The sequence below is a fragment of the Falco punctatus genome (assembly GCF_963210335.1).
Source record: "Falco punctatus genome assembly, chromosome: 4".
Taxonomy (NCBI): domain Eukaryota; kingdom Metazoa; phylum Chordata; class Aves; order Falconiformes; family Falconidae; genus Falco; species Falco punctatus.
The window spans coordinates 48,535,761-48,556,813 of NC_137583.1; the positions used below are offsets into that span (position 1 = coordinate 48,535,761).

Here is a 21,053-nt window from a genome sequence, read left to right on the forward strand (position 1 = left end):
GACCGATCTGCAGCTGGCCAGGAGCTGCTGGCAAAGCAGGGCAGCGCAGGGGGGCTCCAACGCCGCTCCCCAATCTCTCATACCAGGGCCACCGAGCCGAAGCCCACCGGGTTGGAGCAGCTTGTTCTGATGGTGGCCAGAGGGCTGCTCCCCCCCCCAAGTTTGTTGAGCTGTGTGTGTGGGGTCTCGTCCACAGTGGGCCAGGGTCTCTGGGATTCAGGGGACCCTCCCTGCCCAGACCCGCCCAGAGCAGGGGGACAGCTGGGGCTTGGGGCCGGGGGGGGGGCAGCTTGGGGGGAGCTTGTGGGGGGTTGGGGGGGCTGAGCCCAACTGGAGTTGTTCCAGGAGGTTTGCAGGGGAGAGGGACAAACAGTACCGACATGTCGGGCTCGTCCCTGCCTGCCCCCCACTCCCTGCTCCCCCCGCCGAGCCGAGCGGGAGAAGTGACAACAGCCTGCTCCTGCTCCTGTTCCTGCTCCTGCTCCTGCTCCTGCTCCTGTTCCTGTTCCTGCTCCTGCTCCTGCTCCTGCTCCTGTTCCTGTTCCTGCTCCTGCTCCTGCTCCTGTTCCTGTTCCTGCTCCTGCTCCTGCTCCTGCTCCTGTTCCTGTTCCTGCTCCTGCTCCTGCTCCTGCTCCTGCTCCTGCTCCTGCTCCTGCTCCTGCTCCTGTTCCTGCTCCTGCTCCTGCTCCTGTTCCTGTTCCTGCTCCTGCTCCTGCTCCTGCCTCGGCCTTGGCCCCCGCCCTCCTCTTCCTCCCTCCCAGAGCGCCCCCCCCCCCCCCGGCTGCCCCACAGAGGGGTTCAGGGGACCCTGTTTCTTCCAGGGTGGGGATGGTGCAGGGCAGGAGGCTGCTGGGATGTGGAGTCCTCCGCAGCCCCATGCTGGGAATGGTGGCAGGGCCTCCCCGCTCCCGGTTTTCACAAGCCCTGTGGCCCTTGGGGTGATTTTTCCAGCAAATCACGGGTTTTTAGGAGTGCCGGTACTGCAGAGCTTGGGGGGGGGGGGGGGGGGGGAAGCAGACAAAGCCTCTGTTTTTATTTTAATGAAAAAAAAATTGGCTTTGGAAATTCCAGACATTTAGGAAACTCCCCCTTGTGCCTTCCAGCCCTTCCTTGGGGCTGGGGGCGCAGCGCCCCGCCGGTGGGTGGTGGGTGCTGTGCCAGTGGGATGCTCCCACAGCCCTGCCAGCTGGGCCAGCTCAGGCACTCACTGCGGTGCTCCAAGGGGCTCCAGGGGTTTGGGGGTCTCTGAGGAGCTCCAGTGACTCTGGGGGTCCTGACAGGCTTGGGGGGGTTTGAGCTGCTTTTAGGGATGGTGTGGGATCTGATGGGCTCAGTGTGTTCCCAGGAGTCCAGGGCGCTCCAAGGAATTTGGGGTGCTCAGAGGGCCCTGGGCTGTTCTAAGGGGCCCATGGGTTCCCAAGGTGCTCTGAGACCCCCGGGGTGCTCCAAGGATTCTGGGGTGCTCCAAAGGCCCTGGGATATTCCAAGGGTTCAGAATGCTCTGAGGCCCCCAGGGTGCTCTGTGGACTCTGGGATGCTCCAAGGATCCTAGGATGCTCTGTGGTCCCCGGGGTGCTCTGTGGACCCTGGGACGCTCCGTGGTCCCCGGGATGCTCCGTGGTCCCCGGGATGCTCCACGGACCCTGGAACACCCTGAGGCCCCCGGGGCGCTCGGCGGACGCCGGGATACTTCAGCCTTTCGCAGGCGCAGGGATGCGGAGCGTCCCCGGCACCGGGGAGGGGCGGGGCCGGGCCCCTCCCCCACGGCCCCCGCCCTCCCCTTCCGCACTGCTCCTTCCTCCCCCCACCGTCCTCCTCCTCCTCCCCCCCCGCCCCCTGCTCTCGCGACAGCTCGCGCAGAAAATGGCCCCGCGGCCGCGCCGCCGCTGATGCGCGCTCCGGGCGGTGCCGGCCCCGCCGCAGCCCCGGTACGTGCGGGGGCGGGACGGGGCGGGCGGGCACCGGGGGGCAGCGCCGGGGGGACCCGGCCCCGGCCCCGCACGGGGGGGAGGGCACCGGCACCGGGGGCGGCGGGTCAGCGGCGGCAGCGGAGCGGGTACCGGGCCCGGGATGCCGGGGCTGGTGGGGGAGCCGGGACCTGCACCGGGGGCTGGGGGGGCTCTGGGCAAAGCCGCCCTGCCCGTGGAGGGGCACGGCTGCTGCCCACGGGGGCTCCGGGTTACGGGGGATACTACCCGTGGGGCGACTAGTCATGGGGAGCGCTAGCTATGGCTGCGTTATTACCCACAGGGGCTAGTAGCCGTGGGTGTAGTGCCCATGGGGGACCACTAGCTACCGGGGTGCTACCCATGGGGGGCTGCTAGCTACGGGGGTTGCTGCCTGTGGGGCTAGGAGCACAGGGACAGCTAGCCATGGGAGCTGTTAGCCCCTGGTCTTTGCAGGCATGTGGCCCGTGGGAGCAGCAGGACCCCCTTCGCCACCCTGAGCATCCCGGGTGGGGTCCCATGCCTGCCGGGGTCCCCCCTGGTCTCTCCATCTGCCCGCACACGTGGGAACCGCTTTGTGCTGTCAGGGGGCCCCGGGGATGCGGCTGCTCATCCTCAGCCGGCGTGAGGGCTCCTGCACCTTGGCCATGGTGTGAACTTGGCTGGGCCCAGGGCTGCCTGCTCTGGGGGCAGCTTTGTCTGGGCGCAGGGAAGAAGGTCCATCCTCCCCAGATGGCTCCTGAAAGGAAAGAGGTTTTTTTCCAGCTGAAAGCGCTGATGTAGCCCAGTGGATTAGCTGGCCACAGGCAGGCAAGTAAAGGTGGGCACTGAGATAGTGCAGGGACGTGGGGAAATGGCAGCATGGCTCTTCCCCACTCGCACGCCAGCCAGGTCGCCAGTGGCTTGGAGCAAGCCAGGGGGATGGATGGCAGGGACCCCAGGGCAGCCCTTCGGGGAAGGCTGAAAGATGTTTCCCAAAAAAACGGTGAAGGCCGAGCTGCCCCCGCATGCGCCGTGGGGACGTGGCATGTTGGCTGTGCTGAGGCTCAGCGCTCACCCCTTTGGATGCCCGCGTTGCCAGTGGCAGCAGCTGCGGCAAGGTTTGGGGTCATTTGGGCTCTCCGGGCAGATTTTCTGAGTTGGAAAGCAGGGAGCTTGCCCTCAGGGCGAGGTGGAGGGGTAAAACATTGGGGCAGCGGCTTTGCTCCAGCCCAAATTGAGATTAGGGCACCCAAGTTGCAGTGGGCATCATGAGGCCCATGGCTGTGAGGCAGGGGCTGCCAGGCAGCAGAGATGCCCAGAGCATCTTCCTCCCCACACCAGGTCAGCGTTCCCCGTGATGTCTGAAGGCAACAGGAGGATTTACGACATGCATTTTAATTTACGACATGCATTTGAACCCCGTGACCGGTGGCCAGAGCGCGTGCCGGGGTGGGTGGGGGTGCTCGCTGCGCTGCTGTCACAGCCTGGGCTTCCTCCCTCTGCACCGCTCGGCACTCACCGGCTGAGCGATCACATGAGCCCCTTGTTCGGAGCCTTTGTCTCTCATCTCCTACGCTGAGGAGCTGTGTTTTGGGAAGCCTCTGCAACCTCTGGCCAGAGACCACACAGAGGTGCTCAAATAGGATTATTTGTCCCATTTATCTTCCCGGGGTGGGTCTGTAAAAGTCGTATGTGCTTGGCGATACGTGTAAACCCCCTGGTTCATTTGAGGGAGATGAGCTGTATTAATTATTAACTGCATCAGCAACAGAGGCTGCTCTGGGTGTCCAGTAGCTGCAAACCCTCCTGCTCGCCCTCGTTGCTGTCAGCCCCTCCAAAGGGTTTTTCCAGGGTCCCTGTTCCCCACTGGGGCCGGAGTGAGGGAGTTTGGTGCCAGCAGGTTTCCAGGGAGGCTGAACCGGTGGCCGGAAAAACGCTGTGAAGAGCAACACCAGACATGCGGGGGCTCTGGGATTCAGGTTTCCAGGGCAGGGGTTGCACCGGTGCCAGGGGAGTCACATCTCCAGTGCCCACACGGGGATGGGGACAGTGGCAGGTCAGCAGCACCTGGGACGGAGTATCATGCTCAGGGATGTAAAATGGAGGGTCCTGGAGAATGACAAGTGTTGGACACTATCCCCCGGGAGGTGACAAATGACAGCAAAATGATACAGGTGCCACCAGCTCCTCAAAACCCAAAAAAACAGAAAAGCCTGGGCCGAGCACACCACGGTGCTACGGTGCTGCTGAAAACACACCCACGTGGGACAGCTTTGCTGTGGTGGGACAGTGGCAGGGCTGCAGGACGGGGCAGGCATGCTCGCTGCAAGAAGGTGCACCTGCATCCACCCCACCTGTCCTCGCTGGACCTGCCGATTAGCTCAGGAGGCATTTCCTTAGCTTTTCGGATAAAAAATCAATTTTAAACACATCACTGGGGTACCGCCTGCAACCGGGAAATGGAGAGCAGCATCAGATAGCATCAGTGGGAGCGGAGGGAAGCTTCAGCACGAGCTGTAACATCCGAAGGTGCCACCAGGTTTGATCCTGGAGCATCGGGAGCTGACAGCCCTGCTGCAATGCCGCTGAGGAAGGATTTCCTGGTTTCTTGGAAAAAATTGCGTGGGCTCCAGCTGAGCTCCTGGTGCAGTGGGCACGGGTGTCCTGCTCCTTTACAGCCTTGTCTGGGGGCCATCAGTCCCCGGGGACCATCAGCAGGCCTTGGGGACAGGCGGTGGCATGGAGCGTTGATCCAGAGGCAGCGTTTCCAGCAGGGAAGCGGGAGCCCGGGGGAGTCTCGCTACAGTCACAGGGCCTGGCGCTTGCAGACCAGGAAATGTTCTGGCAGCACCAAAGCTCCGGGATCGGGCACCGAAACGTGGCAGTGCCACACAGGCGCTGCACAAGGGGCTGAGCAGGGACAGAGAGCCCTGCCTTGACCCTTTTAATGCTTTGTCCCTCAACAGAAGATTCCTGAAATCTTTTTTTCCCCTCTCCCAAAACTGCAGTTCCTCCTCCCGATAAAACAAAGCTCCATCCAAACTGCAGTGAACTTTCTCTGCGGTGTTCGCCCTTTGTGCAGCCCGAGCAAACCCTCCAGCCAGGGCTGAATTTTCCCTCCCAGGACACAATCAGCCCCTGGCCCTGCCCCAACCCCCCACCCCTCCCCCGCTGTGGTTGACCCCCCCCCCCTTCCTCCAGCCAGTCCCAGCTTCTGTGCAGGTTGCATCCCACAGCGCTGGCAGGAGCCACTGAACTGAGAAAACAACAACAACAACAAAAAAGCAATGCAACCTCCCAACAAAGCCATGAGCCTGGGGGCAGCCAGAGAAATAATCCCGCACAGATTTCTCCCCCCCCCTCTGATTTATTACCCGATGGGTTGCCATCCCAGCACCGCCGGTTGCTGCAGTAACAGCTGCTGGGGCCGCCTTTGCCAGGCTAAAGCCCCGCTGCGTGCGAGCCAGGCTGGAGCAGAAAAGCTGGGAAAATGCCTCTTGAACAGATGCTGAGAGGCAGGTCTGGCAAGGCCGGGGTGGGACGGATGCAGGCACATCTCCTTGCAACCAGCAAAGCATCAGGAGGTTCCCCAGGGACTTGCTTTGGGAGTCGCTGAGCTCTTGGGGAAGCATTAATCCCCTAACAAACGGCAGATGTGCATGTGGCAGCCACTCCGCAGCCCCAGCACTGATTTGTTGTTGTTATTATTACTATGATGATCATTGTTGTTGTTTTCTTTTTAACTTTGACATTAAGACACTATTGAGAATTCTCCCCAAGTGAGGGACTTTTTGGATGCTTTTTACTGGGGTTGGTGCTTGGCTTTTGCGTGCCGAAGCCTTGCACAGAGGCTTTGTGAGGCTGAGCCAATTTAATTTTGGAGACCATCTGATGGAGCTTGTGTGACCTGCCCCCACATCCCCATCAGCATCAGGCCCTGCTGCCGATGCTCCCAGTTATGCAATGGGACGTGCTGCTCCTTTTGGCTGGAAAATCCTACAAAACTGTAGGAGCATCCAGTGAGACCCCCCTGCCTGGTGGGAGCAAGAGACGTTGGAGCAGCTCCTGCAATCCCTGCTTCGGCAGCAGCGGGGCTGGGTCGCCTTGGTAGGGAGGGGGTCCTGTGGCTTTGGGGGGGATTTTTAACTAGAGAAGCTCTAGGCTGGTACCAAAAAGCAGCAGTCTGGCGATGTGTGGGGCAGGCTGTGCCAGATGGCAGCTGCGGGGGGACCTTTCGGGGGCTTTGTGGACCACCCCTGGGGCAGGAGAAGCGGGAAGGGATGACAACAGCTCTGGCTTCAAAGCCTGGCTGCTGCTCCCCGGGGGGGGCATGTGCAAAGCTCCCAGGGCCAAGTGCTGCCTTTGCAGCGTGTCCCCCCTGCAGAGATGCTGCGAAGCCCCCATGGAGCCGGGATCTCCTGCCAGCTTGGCCCTGGAGGTCCCTGGGAGGGGGGGTTGGTCCCACTGCCATGGAGCAGGAGGAGGAGGCAGTCGACATCGCTCCATGCCGGACTGTAACCTCTCGCCCTTGCGTTTGGTGTAGCATCGCCAGGAGGAGACGCTGTCGGTGGCACGTACCTCGCCCTGTGCCCACCACTCTCCAGGCCATGAAGACGGAGAAGGACGAAGCTGTGCCCACCTTCTCCCTGCGGGGTAAATACACCGGAGAGGGGGCAGGTGAGTCCCTTGTGCCACAGAGGGGTTGGTGATGGGAGCTGGGGCAGGGCGAGGGGAAGAAGAAGCCTTTGCTGCTGCTGCTGGAGGTCCCTTTGGCCAAATCCCACCCCAGAGGGGTGGCTGGGAGCACCCTGAGGCTGCGCAGGGGTGGGCATGTGGTGTCACCCAGCATGCTCAAGGCACCAGCAGGCTTTGCCTTCACACCAGCAGCTTTTTCTAGAGCAAAGACCCTCCCATCTCTAACCACCCTGCAGGGCTCCTGCCTCTCCCAGCCAGACCCCCCAGCTGCCTGCACCCCTGTTTGTAAAGGGTAGGGGGGAGGGCAAAGAGGGACGCGGTTCAGGCAGGGGCTTGTGGCATCCCGCGGGAGCTGGTCCCCGCTGCCTAACGGCCTTTCCCCGGCAGGTTGCAGCGAAGCAGCTCTGCCCAGCAGCCCAGTGCCGGTGGCAGGGAGCGGAGGGACCCCAGCCCAGGACCTGCGGCCGCTGAAGCGCAGACCTGTCCCAGGTGAGCCGAGCCCCAGCCCTGCCCCAGGGAGGTGACGGCAACGGCTGGGGCAGGGACGAGGCCAACAGCTCTCTCTCCTTCCAGGGAAGCACTACCAGTGCTCAAGCTATGGCTGCAAACTGGCCTTCCCCAGCATGCAGGAGCTGATGGACCACCTGAAGGTCCACTACAGACCCACGCAGTCCCTTGAGGGTAAGGTCGAGATGCTGTGTCGCTCCAGGGTGCCCTTTTTCAGCTGGGAGGTGGCAGAGCACGGCTTGAAGCGGAGGCAGCCCTGGTGATGGTGCGTGTACCTCCAGGAGATGCTGCACAGCACCGGGCGGGAGCAGGGAGAGCGAGGGAGGTGCTGGAGACCCACTGGTGGGGCTGCCCACCTGGGGGGTGCAGCGCAGCTGCGCTGTTGCTGAATCTCTGTCCTATTTTTTTGCTCAGGCAAAACCTTCCAGTGCCCGACGCTGGGCTGCACAGAGACCTTCCCCAGCATGCAGGACCTCATGGCCCACATGAAGGTGCACTACAAGCCAAACCGCTACTTCAAGTGAGTCCCGCTGGTGCCCATCCCCATCCTGGGCTGCCGTGCCATCGCCCTGCAGACACCTTCCACAGCCCATTCTATCTGGGGGCACCCAGCAGATCCCACCTTTGTAGACCACCCCCCCCCCATGTCAGCGGCAGACCCCCGGGCCGGGGTGTTGGGGTGGGTGATGCAGGAGGGAGCACCGCCACTGACGCCACCTCCCCGGCCCCACAGGTGTGAGAACTGCATGCTGCGCTTCCGAACGCACCGCTCCCTCTTCAAGCACTTGCACGTCTGCTCCGACAGTGCCAGCAGCCCCGCGCCGCCCCCCAAAACCGACAAGCCCGTCCTGCCTGCTACCTCTGCCCTGGAGAAGGAGCCCCCGGCCAAGCCACCCGAGGGGCTTCCCAAACTCCCGAGCGTTATCCGGCCCCTGGAGAAAGAAGCCATCCTCCCCGGCGCAGACACTGCCTCGGCAGCCCCCGCTGCGCTCCCCACCAGCCTCCCCGAGCTGCCCGGCTCGCTGGAGGCGCTGCCGCTGGTCTCGCCGGCCCCCCACCCCTTCCCGCTGCTGGAGCCCAGCCTTTTCGGGCCATCATCCTTGACTCGGTTCTCGGGGCCACCCCCCTCCTCGGTGCCGGGGCCGTTCCTGTCCTACGTGCACCCTTCGCCCTACAGCTTGCCCCAGCCCCCGGCACAGCATCGCCTCCGGCCCTACGTGCCGGGCCACGGCCCCCCCATCTCCAACGCCGTCTGGAAGAAAAGCCAAGGTGAGCGCACGGGGCCGTTCGGGCAAACCTTCTTCTGCTCCTGCCTTGACCAGCAGCTCCTGGAGGAGGACCCACCGTCGGCCAGCCAAGGATCCCCCTCCTCCCAGCCCCGCACGGGGCCGCCCCAGCCCCCCCCAGCCCCATCCCACCTCTGCTCTCCCCTCCATCCCACTTACCGGGATGCTCAATTGGAGAAAGCACCAGCAACCACCAAAAACAAGCCTCCAAATTTTCCCAGCCCCGCTGCTCCCCGCCGTGCTGGGGGTGCGAGGCGGGGGGCCGGGCCAGGCCTGCTCTCCCACGTGTCCCCCCGCAGGGAGGGGAAGACCTAATGCTTGTCTTGCCCCTCGATTCCCTCCGCAGGTGTGAGTGTCAGCCCACTCCTCCCATGCTTTGGCTCAGGAGTGACTCCAGGTTAGTTTGGCACCTACTGATTGGGGGCTGCTTTCTGTCACTGGGGGGTGGGGGGTGGTGGTGGGGGCCACAGGGGATGGGAGAGGCCCCACGGGGCATGGCAATGCTCCCTGGAGAGCAGAGGGGGTGGGTGGGCTCCTTCATTTTTGGGAGCCACGTGGAGAGGGGATGTGGCTCAGGTAGGTTTGGAGACTTGGGGGTGGGTCGCCAGCTGCGCACCCCCAGGAACCACCCAGCCTAGTTCCTCTGGCACCCAAGGGCAGAAGCAGCAGGAGAAGGAGCTGCAGCAGCTGTGTGGGCTCCAGTCACCCCAGTCGCCCCAGCCCCAAGGCTGGGCTGGAAACTGTTGCCTGTTGCTCCATGTGGTGCGGAGGTGACGGGCAAAGGGAGGTCGGGGCTGGGGGGCACGGCCTCGCTCCCTGCTCCCGGATTTGGGGTTCCTCCCTCGGGAAGGGGACCTCCGCACGTGTGGGGCTTGGAGCAGGGGGGCTCCTGCCCCCACAGCACCATGGTTGATCCGAGCCCCATGGCACCCAGCACGATGCAGCCGGCACCCGGGGCCGCCTGCCCTGCATCCTGCGCTGCCGCTTCGCATGGCTCCTGCTGGCAGGGGGGGGCTCCTGGGCATAGCCCCCCCCCGGCCATGGCGGGGGGCGAGCGAGCGAGCACTGTGCTTCCCTCCTTGCCCGTCCTTGCAGGGCACTCCTCCAACAGCCGCATCGTGTGGGAACACACGCGGGGCCGCTACACCTGCATGCAGTGCCCCTACTCCACTGCCTCGCGGGAGGAGATGACCCTGCACATCGAGGACCACCGCAAGAACCTCCCGACCCCCGGGCGCCTGGATGCAGAGATGGGTACGGCCCAGGGGGGTGGCAGGAGGGACCCCAGCTGGCAGGATACTTGCAGGGAGTGTGGCTTGACCTGCTCCCCATGGATAACACATACCCTGCTCCCTCCGTGCTGGAAGGGGGTGACCGGCCACTGGGGTGGGCTTTGGGCTGCAGCTCCTGGCTCCCCAGCGATGCCCTCCCTGTGCCCCCCCGGCTTTCCAGCCCCCAGGCAGCCCCCGGCAGGAGCCAGAGAGCAGGGGGCTCGGCTGCAGTGCTGACGGCTCTCTTCCCTCTCCCTCCAGATTTCGGGGTGGGCCTCGCCTCCTTCCACGCCAAGCTGACGCCGGAGATGGAGAACTCCCTGTACTCCCAGCTCTGATGAGCCCAGCTCCCACGGGACTGCTCCTGCGCCTCCCCATCCCTCCCCCCCGAGCCAGGCGGGGGGGGAGGGCACTGCACAGCCCCAAGCCATAGCGCTGGGACAGGGACCCCTTCCTGGGTACCAGGAGCAGCCCCCAGCCCCAGCACGGGCTGGCAGAGGGGCAGATGTTTTCTCTTGAATTTCTACCCTCCCTTTTATTTTTGGAAACTAAGCACTTGGAACCCTGCGTCTCCCTCCCCTAAAGGTTTCGTTGCTTCAGCTCCAGGGGCTCTGGGGGGAGCCCGGTAGGTTGCTCAGGAGTTAGTGGACTTCTCTGGAATGAGGTCTGGAAATAATAAATGGGAATTGTACAGGAGCAACAGCTGGGAGAGCCTCTGTCAGTCCCCGTGGCAGCTGGGGGTGATGGGGGAGCGGTGTTCCACCCCTAGGGATGCTCCCGCATCCCATGGAGAGGGCAGATGCGAGGAGCGCAGGGGGTGCGTGTCCCCAGGGTGGCCCTGCCCTGGGCACGTTTGGGAAAGAAGGTTTGGGGAAGGGGTGCTCCCTGCTTGCCCCCTCCTCAACGCATCCCAAAGCATGAACGGCTCCTGAGGAGCAGAGCCAGAGCCACTGCCAGCTGCACCCCAGCACCCAGCCTGCGCACCCAAACTGGGGCAGGACCTTGGACCCTGCTCCAGCACCCGGCCAGCCCCAGTGCCTGTCCCAGTCCCACCAGGGGCAGAGGTACCAGCGGACCACTCGGCACCAAGTAGAGAATGGGGCCCCTGCTCCAGCCTGGCGGCTCTTCTGTGCCCTGGTCCCCAGCCTCGGGGGCTGCACACCCCCCTGCACCCCAGCCGTGGGAGCCGAGCAGCCGTGGGTTCTCACCCCGGGGCTCCTCAGGTCCTGCTTTGCCCGCGCAGGTGCCGGCCCCATCCCAGCGAGGTGAAAAGTTTGCTCCAAACTGGTTTGAGTGGCGGCGTGCTGCCACACGCCAGTGCCCACGCTGCCTCTGGCTGGGTGCCAGCCGCAGCCAGGGATGGGAGCCCCAGCACCCCGCGGCTCTGCACGACGGTGTGGGGTGCTGCTGCCAGCCCTGGGAGGGGACACAAACCCTGGGGGGATTCCCCCCACACACACACACACACACCCCCAGCTCAGCCCTGGTTCTTGCCCCTGGAGCTGCCCCTTTCCCAGGCATACCCCAGAGCACAGGTCTCATGGGGGGCTTCTCCCCCGCTGGGTACAGCACGGGGGACACAGAGCCCAGCCCCAGCGCCCGCGGGGGCTCAGGAGGGGCCCAAAGCCAGCCTGGCCGGGGTGGACATGCCTTCCTCCTGCTGCAGTCCCTGCACACAGGTGAGCAGCACCCCGGGCTGCCACGCTTTGCCCCTGTCTGCACGGCTGTGCTGGGTGGGCTTGCCAGGCTGCCTTCCCCAGCCCCCCAGCATGGACTGCTGCCTGGGGGAGTCACCGGCCCCAGATAAGGATGGCAAGGCTGGAGAGAAACTGGGGGAAGCAGAGGGCCAGCTGGACAGACAGACCAGGCTGGACAGACCAAGCTGCAGACCCAGCACTGCTGCATCCCTGCCTGGGAGCAAGCAGAGGCCCCCCCCCCTGCAGTGGGGTGGCCCCGCAGCCACCCTTCTGGGTGGGGAGGGTGTATTTGAAAGGGAGACCCCTTACCTGAGCAGGGGGCTGCATGGGCAGCACCGAGGTACAGCAGCCCCCCGAGCCAGTGGTGAGGAGCAGGGCTGGGAGCAGCCACAGCGCTGCTCTGCCTCCCAGCTCCTGGTCCACGCAGGGCCTGGGGCTGCTGTCCCCAACCCCGGTCCAGCACAGCCCCCGCCTCGCCCCAGGCCCTGAGCAGGGCGGCAGATGTGCTGAAGTAAGAGGCCCAAGCCGAAGCCCCTGGCTGCTGACACCTAACAGAGCAGCCACTCCTTCCAGAGCCGGAGCGGGCCACGCAGCCCCGCAAGGCGAGGGAGCCCCCCACGAGGCGGGAGCACCGTGGCATCGGGCACAAGTCTGGACCCCTCCAGTGCCAGCAAGCACAGGCAGCTGCCCCGACCCCCCAGCCCAGCCTGCAGCGGGCTTCCTCCTCCCTGTCTTGCATTCGGACCACCAACACCCACCCAGCTTCCTCCTCCTCCAGGGCAGGTGCCCACCCTAAAGCCCAGCAGCGGGACCCCCTCCCAAGCTCTTCTTGACCCCGCAAGCCCAGCTCCAGCCACCTCTGAAGGCCAAGCGTGCAGCACAGCAGGGGCTGCACCATCTCCTGCAGACATGCGTGCCAGGGCCCTGCACCAGGATGGCCTGTGCCACTCTGCCCCACACCAGAGACCCTGCCCCATCCCCATCCCCACCCCACCAGCAGCCCTGACGTGCCCGAACCAGCCCCACCAGCTGAGCTGCACTTACCAAGCGTCCACCCCGCTGGGGCCGAAAGCAAAGCCAGAACACACTGGGGGGCACACGCCAGTCACCACTCCCAGGAGAGACTCAAGAAAAACTGCCCCAAAACTTCCACCACGCGTTCCTGCAGGCTGGCTGCAGCTCGGCCGCTCCTAGAGCACAGGGCAGTGAAGACAGCGTTCATTGCAATGGATTTTTAAAAACTGAAGTCTTTATTAAAGTTTTATCCAAATTTTGTAACAAAAGATACAAAAGGGCTGGAGATCCTTATTTCTGGGACTAGTCTGACCAATTAAAACCTGACAGTTACTAGGCTAATATAAAATCCATACAATCTGCTAAAAATGCAGGGAAAAATTAGAAGTAACTGCTGCTCTGAAATTTCTTTCAAAAATTCCTTTAACATTTATAAGTTACTCAGTTTGCATTTTACAGGACTAGTTCTTCTCCGAATGGTTACAGCTACTGTACAATGCAAGAGACGACAGCAAGAACAGAACAAAGCAACAGAAACTCGGATGTGCTGCAACACACACCACTCCTCTGCAGGAACCGCCGCGAGTCTCAGGTGCGACAGATTGCCCAGAGCAACCACCGGGAACGCCACAAAGTGCCAGTGCGTCTGCACGAGAGCCTCGACAGCAGGAGGAACAGCAGTTTCTCCCACCCCAGCACAGCTCTCCGGCACCCAGCACCGAGCAGTTACCATCCCTTGCACGCCACAGGGCCAGTTCTCCCCAGAAGCCAACGGATGGGCCAGCTGAACACCTCCAGGCAGAGGAAGGGTGGCCAAGGGGTCAGAAACCCTCCGGCGCAGAGCTGCACCGGGCTGAATCCCCCCCCTTCCTCCTTCTGGCCACCGCTGGGTTTGGGGACACACGCAGTATGCCCACAGAGCATAAACACGAGTGGGAGAAAGCTGGATCTAAAGAGGAGGATGCGTACACCAGGCTAGCGCTGAGGCAACCGTCCAGAGCTGGTACTGGCTAGCAGAAGGACCCTGAGAATATATAGGCTAACACGGTCTCCCGGGGAACGCCGAGTTAGGTGCATCACAGTGATACTGGTTGAACGTGTTCTGTACAGTGCGAAACGGAGTTTGACAGAGGTGCAGTACCCCCTAACCTGCTCTTTCCTATCTCTTCCTAAAGGCAGAGGCTGCTACGGGGTGACGAGAAGCCTCGTCACAGCAAAGACGCTCACAGCCACAAAAGTCAGACTTACTTGGACATCCAAGTGAAAGTTATTAGGTGGCCACTGGGAAAAAACATTCCAGTTTATAAAATAGGAAAGCAAGCGCAGGGCTACTGCAAGGTGCATCATCAGAGGTACCAGGTCTTGCAAGCAGCCAACCCCCGCTCCCCAGCACCCCAGGCACCCCACATCCCCAGCACTAAAGTATCTTCAAGCATCTCCAGAGATCACATCACCATTATTTCTGTATCAGAGAGACCTCAGTGATCATTCACTTTGAGTCCGTTTAGATGAACCAGATTTGCACCCACTGCTCAAGATGGCTCAAGCGTCTTCAGAAAGCTGGTCTGAGGGCATGCAGATAGCAAACACGCCTTCTTGGCTGTCAGGCAGGGTGGCAAGCTGGAGCTCTGGGTCCAGTGTGGCAAGGCTGATTTCAGACACGAAAGATACCCTAGGAGGAAAATTTTTTTTTTTTTTTTTTTTTTTTTTGCAAACTGCTGCACAAACCACAGAACGGAGAAAAGCCTTTGGTCATGAGATACTTGTGAGAAAGTGAGCCTTGTATGGAAGATTCCCCTGAATGCCTACAGTATTCTACATCTTAAAAAAATATATTGTGGACGCTGCAGCCATACAAAGGGGGGAGGAGTGGGAGACAGGGATTTACAGTCTCACATAGACACAACGGGGAGGTTAAGACAAGCACAGTCATAGTCTGTAAAACTGATTGGCTCGCTCGGATCAGTCATCCTCATCGTCCTCTTCGTCTTCTGGATCTTCCTCTCCTTCATCCTCTAGATTTCGTTTTCTCTTTTCCCCTCGTGGAAGGTCTGCAAAAAGAGGTGAAGCGTGAAGTTCTGTTCAGTCTTGCGGAACAGCATTTGAACTGTGGCTTCAAGCCGCGTCAGCCACAGCTTGCTGGTGAACAAGCACAGACTAGACTGGCACCATTACAAAGCCGAGATCCACCCTGCCCAGTTTCTCATGGCACCCAGAAAAGCCTAGACTAGCATGAGACATTAACTATTTTCTCTGCCCTCCAAGCATCCCACATTTCAACAGCTGCTTAAAAAAGGGGTCTTTTTGTTGAGCACCCCAAAAACATAGCATCTGCAGAATTCAGTCACTTCTGACCAAGCTCATACGAGACCATTCAAAGTCACACCAGCTGCTATATTTCTGCCAACATTTACTCAGGTCTTTATAGTTTGTTATAACCAGAGGAGTCTGGACTCAAGTCAAGCAGCTCGGGTCTACCCTCCCCTCTACAGCTGAGAGGAGAGGAACGTGTCTGCAAGAGCATCTTCTCTTGCAGGCTGCTACCATGAGCTTCTGTGACACAAGCCCTGCTCCTGCACGGACTATCGGTTCAAGCTACTTAGACCTGGTTTTCTAAGTAGTCTGCTTCATTAGTATCTGGCACTTACCCAGCTTGGTTGGTATTAGGAGATGCTGAAACCTGTTTCCCCATCACCACTGCGTGACCCTTTGGTTATAACCCTGTGACTATTCAATAGTCAGCTCGGGCATAAGCAACAGCTTCAGCGCTGCCCGTAAGCAGAAACACTGCACTTCCCATCAGGGAAAAGCTGCAGGCAACAACAGCACTGCACTGAAGCCTGGGAAGCTCTACAAAAGCTGAGAGCGACTGTTGAGACAGCTTTGCAAGCACTTAAGTTTGTCAGGACTCAACTCACCGTCATCAGCTTCATCTTCTTCATCGTCCTCACCATCTTCCTCCTCATCTTCTTCCTGGAGTCAAAACAAGATTCTTTGTTGCAAGAACCGAGATCCCATGGGCAAGGTGTAATTCTACAGCAACATCTCCCTTCACCTCTGCTCCCGCCCTACTCTAGCCTCAGGACAGCAGATACAAGCTGAGTGGGGAGGAGCCGGCAGTTCCTAAACAGCTTCTCGCACCCCTACGAAGGGGGCTGTACAGCCGTAGCACTTGAAGCCACAGAAGTACCAGGCCGAGCAATAAACAAGTGTGAACTGGCAAACACTTGTGGGCCACGAGTCACAAGGTGCAGGGGAAAAAGGCAGAGCGCAGGGCAGCACGCCTCAGATCTGCCCACAGAGGCGCATCTGTGACACCTGGCCAGATGGGTCACCGGATTAAGGGACAAACGCAGCACCAAACACAGCAATGTGGTGCTGCAGGCTTATACTGATGACAGAAAGCCTCACCTCATCATCTACTCCGTCCTCCTCCTCTTCACCTTCCAGATCATCATCTTCATCTTCTTCATCATCGATGACTTCTTCATCCAAATCATCTTCCTCATCGTCATCATCCTCTTCCTCACCTTCTACCAAAAGCAGAGGCAGGTAAGCGTTACGGTTCCCAAATACTCACTACATGAGCAGGGCAGGAAACCCCACAGAACAAGCACGCACAAGGAGCGCCTGCAACAAGCCCCGTCAGCCTGCAGCAAGTCTCCTTTCTTACAGAGCCTGCCAAAGGAGGGAGTGGGGTTACCCACACAGCTCCTACTGCAGCAGCAAGTTATAATTGTCATTTATTTAAAAGCATGACCACGCAGAAGGGTAGAAGGGGTTGTTCCACAGCAAGAAAATCAAGAGGAGAAAATCCTCACCTTCCCCGTTCTCATACTCATCTTCCAGTCCATCCCCGTCTGCCTCAGGGTCTGAGTCTGGTGCTTCCTGGTCATCAGCATCAAACCCATCTAGGTAGGTGAGCTGGGGCAGAAGGGTGAACACGCTCTCCCGGTAGTTGATGAGCATTGTCACCTCACAGTTGAAGAGGTCCAGACTATGGAGGTTCGGCAACTTTTTCTGCAAAGATCAAGTCACTAGGTTATTTACAAGCTGACACTGTTTGAAGATCAGGCAGCCATCAGGAGACAGCTGGGTTGCTACCCAGAACTAGTACAGAAGTGTCTTTGCATGCATTATTTGCGCCATGTGCTCCTCACATGGCAAGAAGTTACTGCTTGTGCTAACTGTGGGCAACCATTTCTTTTCAGCTCCTCTGTCCTAGTTTCCCCTCCGCAGAGCCAGCTCCTATGAAACCATTTGCAAACCTTACTCCCTTCTGAACAGGGCAGGCAACAAGCACAGAAAGCCCAGCTCCCCCAGCAGGAAAAAATCACTGAGCCAGGCTCATCCTGCCCAAAACGTCAGGCAAAACACCCAACAGCGCAACACAGGGAGACCCGCAGACTGTGCCCACATGCCTCTCGGCATGGCCACAGCAGCTCTCCTGTTCAGGCCATCACACTGTGCACCAGGTCAAGCGAAGGATGAGGAAAACACTTTCAGGCTCTTTCTGGAGGGGATGGAAGGACCAAAGGAAACAGCTAATGAGTGAGGCAAATGCCCCCGACCAGACCTTTCAGCTACAGAGTCAGGATTACAAGGCAAGAGCCTTCTTTGGGGCAGTTCAGATGCAACGGGAACCCCCTGCAATGCATGCTGTGACAGCAACCAGGGCGAGAGAGTCCCAACCAGCACAACAGCGCCTTTGGACTGACATGATGGACACCCTCACTGGTGTCCAAGCAACTCATCTCCATGACACCCCAGGTGCCACCTACCTCAAACTGCATCCGACCCATTAACGGTCCTTTCTCAGATGGACACTGAGCACTGCATCCACAGTTTTACTCATCCAGCCCAATTTCATGCTTCTTTTAGCAACTGGCTGCTGGTTTTCCAGACAGAGGAGCCAATAACTATTAGCCCAGCCTCAAATTGGACCCACTCATCTGTTCCCATCAGAACCACGAAGTGCTGTTGGAACAGTTACCAAGACGTTGGACTTCTGCTGCACAGACACACTCCCCAAAGGAAACAACGTCATCCCTTAGACTCCAGCACAGCCTTCCACTCACCAAGGGCTCCAGGGTATTGATGTCTTTGATCTTGTTGCCGCTTAGATGCAAGTGTGTCAGGTTAGGAGTTCTCTCTGCTAGAACTTCAAGGCCACCAGAAATCCTGTTATCACTCAGCTCCAGCTGCCAGGAGGGAATATCACACGGTCACAATGCGTTTCAGCTCACGACATGGGGAATAAAACTGCCCAGAGAATCGGAATACAACAAGCACCCACGTTCTAGACCCTGTTCGTTAGACCACACCATACAGCAGCAGTTCCAAGTTTTCACTTGAAACCCCCTTCCCATGGTAATGCAGCACTCCCAGCCATCTCTGTACTGCAGGACACAGGGGTACATGCTCTAAAATCCAAAATATTTACGATGTTACTGCAGCTTCTGACAGTAGCACAACAGCAAAAGCAAGAGAGAAAGGACAATGAACATACAATAAGCTCAAAAGCATTTTGTTGCTTACTAAAAAACAACCTCTCTCACTTGCTCAGATTGTTGGCTACAGAGGAAAAACCAAAATCAAACGGCCTTTTTATGGCAAATACAATAAAAACAAATGTCACAAGGGACAGGGCAGCAGAAGGCTCAGAGCAAAGACTGCTGGAGATGGGACCACAGGTCTGACTCACCTTCCGAAGTTTGTTGAGTTTGGGGAGATTGGAGACAGACAGCAAGTTGATGTTGATCATGCTGAGGAACTCCAGGTTCTCGAAATCTGAAGAGAGACCAACGATCTTCCCATCGTCTGAACGGCAGTTATCAAGAACCAGCTCCTTCACCTGCCAACAAGGACACCCAGCAGTTGTCATCACACCCAACTAAGTCTCACCTCGAGTCCATCAAGCTGACATCAGGCAGAGCGACTGACACTTCAAAGCAGCAGGTGTGTCTGAAGGTCCTCCTTACTCACACAAAGGGACACGCAAGATCTTAGAGCCAAGTAACTTTTGTGAGGGCACAAGGTGAGAATCCCTCATGGCAGTTAAGGTTTCACCCTTTAAGCACGAGCCATGCAACATGCGACCGCTGCACCAGCCCACCCCCTGTGGCTCCAACCAAGGTCCACCTTCTCCACTGAGATGCATCAAGAGGTCAAACCATGAGGTTGCATCAAAATGTTTCATGCACAAGGCATCAAAAAGCTTTCAGTCACGCTTCAGGCCTCACTAACAAGAGACTGAACAAGGTCATCTGGTTTTGTTCTGTTCAACTTTTCCCCCCTCGCCACCAGGGTGCTGGAAAACCTGCCTCCAGAGGATTCGTTTCCCTGTGACAGCCTCCATGCAGAGGTGACACATCTGCCTAGGCAGGTCTCTTAAGCAGATGAGAGCCTCAGGCTCCTGATTCAGGACCACTGACGGCATCTAGTATTTCGCCCAGCACACACTACACGCACAGAAGCCATCGCTACCTGGTAATTCAGCACAGAAATCAACCCCTCTGTGGCATCAGGACCACAAAGCACCAGCACAGAACTGCTCCCCGTTAAACATCTGGAGAGTGAATATACCTGGCATACTCCTCTCCCCCAAAGCGCAGGGAGTACTCAAGCCCCAGCTCTCACAGGCCACTTCCAAAACTTGCTTTTACCCCGCACATTCTTCACAGCAAGATGCAAAAATCAGCCTTGGCCAGAAGGCTTGTGATGCTCTCCAAATTCCTCCTTCGCAGCACTCCCGTTTTACCTCTCTCGCTCAGATCAGCCAACTATTAGGAAGTCGTTCTAAAATCACTTCGCCTTACTGGCAGCAGAGTTTCAGGGCTGCCATGCTGTCTTTGCAGCACAAGCTCCGAACGAATTAACGCTTAAAACTCCAGAAGTGGCATCGCTGGTCAGGGCTCCGAGTTGAGCAGCAAACAGGCTGGGCCAGGAGTTCCGCGGCCGAGCTCGCTTTGCTCTCAGCGCCCCAGACAAGCCTCCAGCTGAACCGACCACGGCGGGCGTAAAGGTGGCCGGGGCCGGCGCTCCGCCGCGGTGGGCACAGAGGCCAGAATGGTGCCAGGTTATGAACCGACCTGGCTGAGGCAGCCCGAAGCTGGAGCAGATCCCTGCCCCGGCTCCAGCAGGACGAGCAGCCGGGACAGCGTCTCGCAGCCGCCGTTGGTCCCGGGGCACCGGGCCGTGACCCGACTCGCTCCGGGTCCTGGTGTCAAACCAAGTCCTCGGGGGGACCCCTGGGCTCCTCGGGCGTTCTCAGCCTGCAACCCCCTTGGCCGTCCACGAAGCACCTTTGATCTCTACCAAAAGCTCCTCTCACAACCCATTTTTCCTAAGGCCCGGCGCTGCCACGCCACAGCGGCCTGTCCCCGAAGCGAGTGACAGCCGCCAGCCGCCTCCCTGCAGGGCGGCCCAGGTAAGGGCCGAGCCGGGCCGAGGGCCGCGGCGCAGCGCCCGGGGAAGGTGCGAAGCCCCCGGCCCGGCCTAGGGCTGCGCTGAGGGGAGCGGGCGGCTGAGGCGGCCCCGGGGGGCTCGCCGCCCCCCCAGCCCGGGACCCGCGGCCCGGCACCCAGCTCCGGCCCGGGAGGCCCCGCTCGGGCCGCGCACCGGCGCTGACAGGCGGCCCCTGGAGCGAGCGCCGGGCCCGGCCAGGCCCCAGCGGGGAGCCCGGGCCCCGGCGGGGCGGGCCGGGGCAGGCCCAGGCGGCCGCTAACATGGCCGAGCCGCCATGGCTCCGCGGGGCCGCACCGGCCAGGCCAGGCGGCTCCGGCGCGGCGGGAACCGGCACGGCGCGGCCCGGCCCAGCCCGGCCGCCCTCCCCCCCACCGCCCCCCGCTGCGGGACCGGACGGGCCGCGACCGGTCGCCGCCGCCTCGGGCCGGGCCCCGCCGCGCACGTGCGCGCCGCCATGCCGGGGAGGGGGGGGTACGGGAGGGGGAGGGGGGGGTACGGGAGGGGGTGGGGGGGGTGTCCCCGCCGCCGCGCGCCGCACCCCGCCCACCCCAAACCCTCCCCCTCACCGTGCAGGACCCCCCCGCCCGCGGGGCCGCCCCCCCCTTCCCGTTGACCCCCCGCAGCACGTGCCGGCCCGGTCCCCCGCCCGCGCCACGCGCTCCCCGGCAGCGTTACCTCGCTCGGTTTCTTGTTGCGCAGCTCCAGCGTCAGCCGCTTCTTCATCTCCATCCTCCCGCCGCCCCGAGCCCCCGAGCCCGCCGCGCCGCCCCGAGCTCCCCGCGCCGCGCCGCTCCCGCCGCCCCGCCCCGCGCCCGCCGCCTCCCGCCCGCGCCCGCGCGCGCCGCCGCCGCCCGCGCCCGGGAAGGCGCCAACGGCAACAAAGGCGGCGCGCGCCGCGCCCCCTGCCGGCAGCACCCGGCCACGCGCACACAGCGCCCCCGCCCGGCAGCGCCCCCCGCCGGCCCCGCCCCGCCCCGGTGAGGCCCCGCCCCGGGACACCGGTCCCGGTCCCGGTCCTGAGCGCCGGGTTCCCGCCCCCAGCGCCGCGGGTCCCTTCCCGGGCGCCACGTTCCCGTCCCGGCATGACTGTCCCGGCACCACGTTCCCATTCCCAGACACCCCTGGCACCACACCCCCACCGCCAGCCCCACATTCCCACCTCCAGCCCCACATTCCCATCACCAGCCC

General features: G+C 61.0%; 2 protein-coding genes across 4 annotated transcripts; one reads left to right on the forward strand and one right to left on the reverse strand.

Annotated features, from left to right (window-relative positions):
• Positions 1-794: 794 nt before the first annotated feature.
• Positions 795-10,383, forward strand: ZNF414 (zinc finger protein 414). Of its 2 annotated transcripts, XM_080382301.1 has the most exons (9): positions 795-1,928; positions 6,472-6,605; positions 7,011-7,112; positions 7,197-7,304; positions 7,545-7,650; positions 7,864-8,399; positions 8,763-8,813; positions 9,512-9,670; positions 9,949-10,383. In XM_080382301.1, the coding sequence occupies exons 2-9, from the start codon at positions 6,536-6,538 to the stop codon at positions 10,023-10,025; spliced, it is 1,209 nt and encodes a 402-aa protein (XP_080238427.1). In that variant the 5' UTR covers positions 795-1,928; positions 6,472-6,535; the 3' UTR covers positions 10,026-10,383. The 2 variants fall into 2 exon arrangements, 1 of the variants encoding a protein (XP_080238427.1); XR_013927357.1 differs by lacking the exon at positions 9,949-10,383 and having other exon boundaries at positions 7,864-8,813; positions 9,512-9,608.
• Positions 10,384-12,613: 2,230 nt separating this feature from the next.
• LOC308061801 (acidic leucine-rich nuclear phosphoprotein 32 family member B) lies at positions 12,614-20,697 on the reverse strand. Of its 2 annotated transcripts, none has more exons than XM_080382295.1 (7): positions 20,541-20,697; positions 18,103-18,252; positions 17,477-17,599; positions 16,220-16,418; positions 15,810-15,928; positions 15,317-15,371; positions 12,614-14,449 (listed from the first exon to the last, which is right to left on the reverse strand). In XM_080382295.1, exons 1-7 carry the CDS (start codon positions 20,592-20,594, stop codon positions 14,361-14,363), a joined length of 789 nt encoding a protein of 262 aa, XP_080238421.1. In that variant the 5' UTR covers positions 20,595-20,697; the 3' UTR covers positions 12,614-14,360. The 2 variants fall into 2 exon arrangements, with proteins under 2 accessions (XP_080238421.1, XP_080238420.1); XM_080382294.1 differs by having other exon boundaries at positions 15,810-15,931.
• Positions 20,698-21,053: the final 356 nt, after the last annotated feature.

Excerpts from the sequence above, each read along its gene's own strand:
- LOC308061801 (XM_080382294.1), bottom strand. The coding sequence starts at position 20,594 with ATGGAGATGAAGAAGCGGCTGACGCTGGAGCTGCGCAACAAGAAACCG. Across the intron at positions 16,419-17,476 it reads TCAATACCCTGGAGCCCTTG|AAAAAGTTGCCGAACCTCCA; the intron begins GTGAGTGGAAGG and ends TGATCTTTGCAG. Across the intron at positions 15,932-16,219 it reads TGAGTATGAGAACGGGGAAG|AAGGTGAGGAAGAGGATGAT; the intron begins GTGAGGATTTTC and ends TGCTTTTGGTAG.
- ZNF414 (XM_080382301.1), top strand. The coding sequence starts at position 6,536 with ATGAAGACGGAGAAGGACGAAGCTGTGCCCACCTTCTCCCTGCGGGGT. Across the intron at positions 8,400-8,762 it reads CGTCTGGAAGAAAAGCCAAG|GTGTGAGTGTCAGCCCACTC; the intron begins GTGAGCGCACGG and ends TTCCCTCCGCAG. Across the intron at positions 9,671-9,948 it reads GCGCCTGGATGCAGAGATGG|ATTTCGGGGTGGGCCTCGCC; the intron begins GTACGGCCCAGG and ends CTCTCCCTCCAG.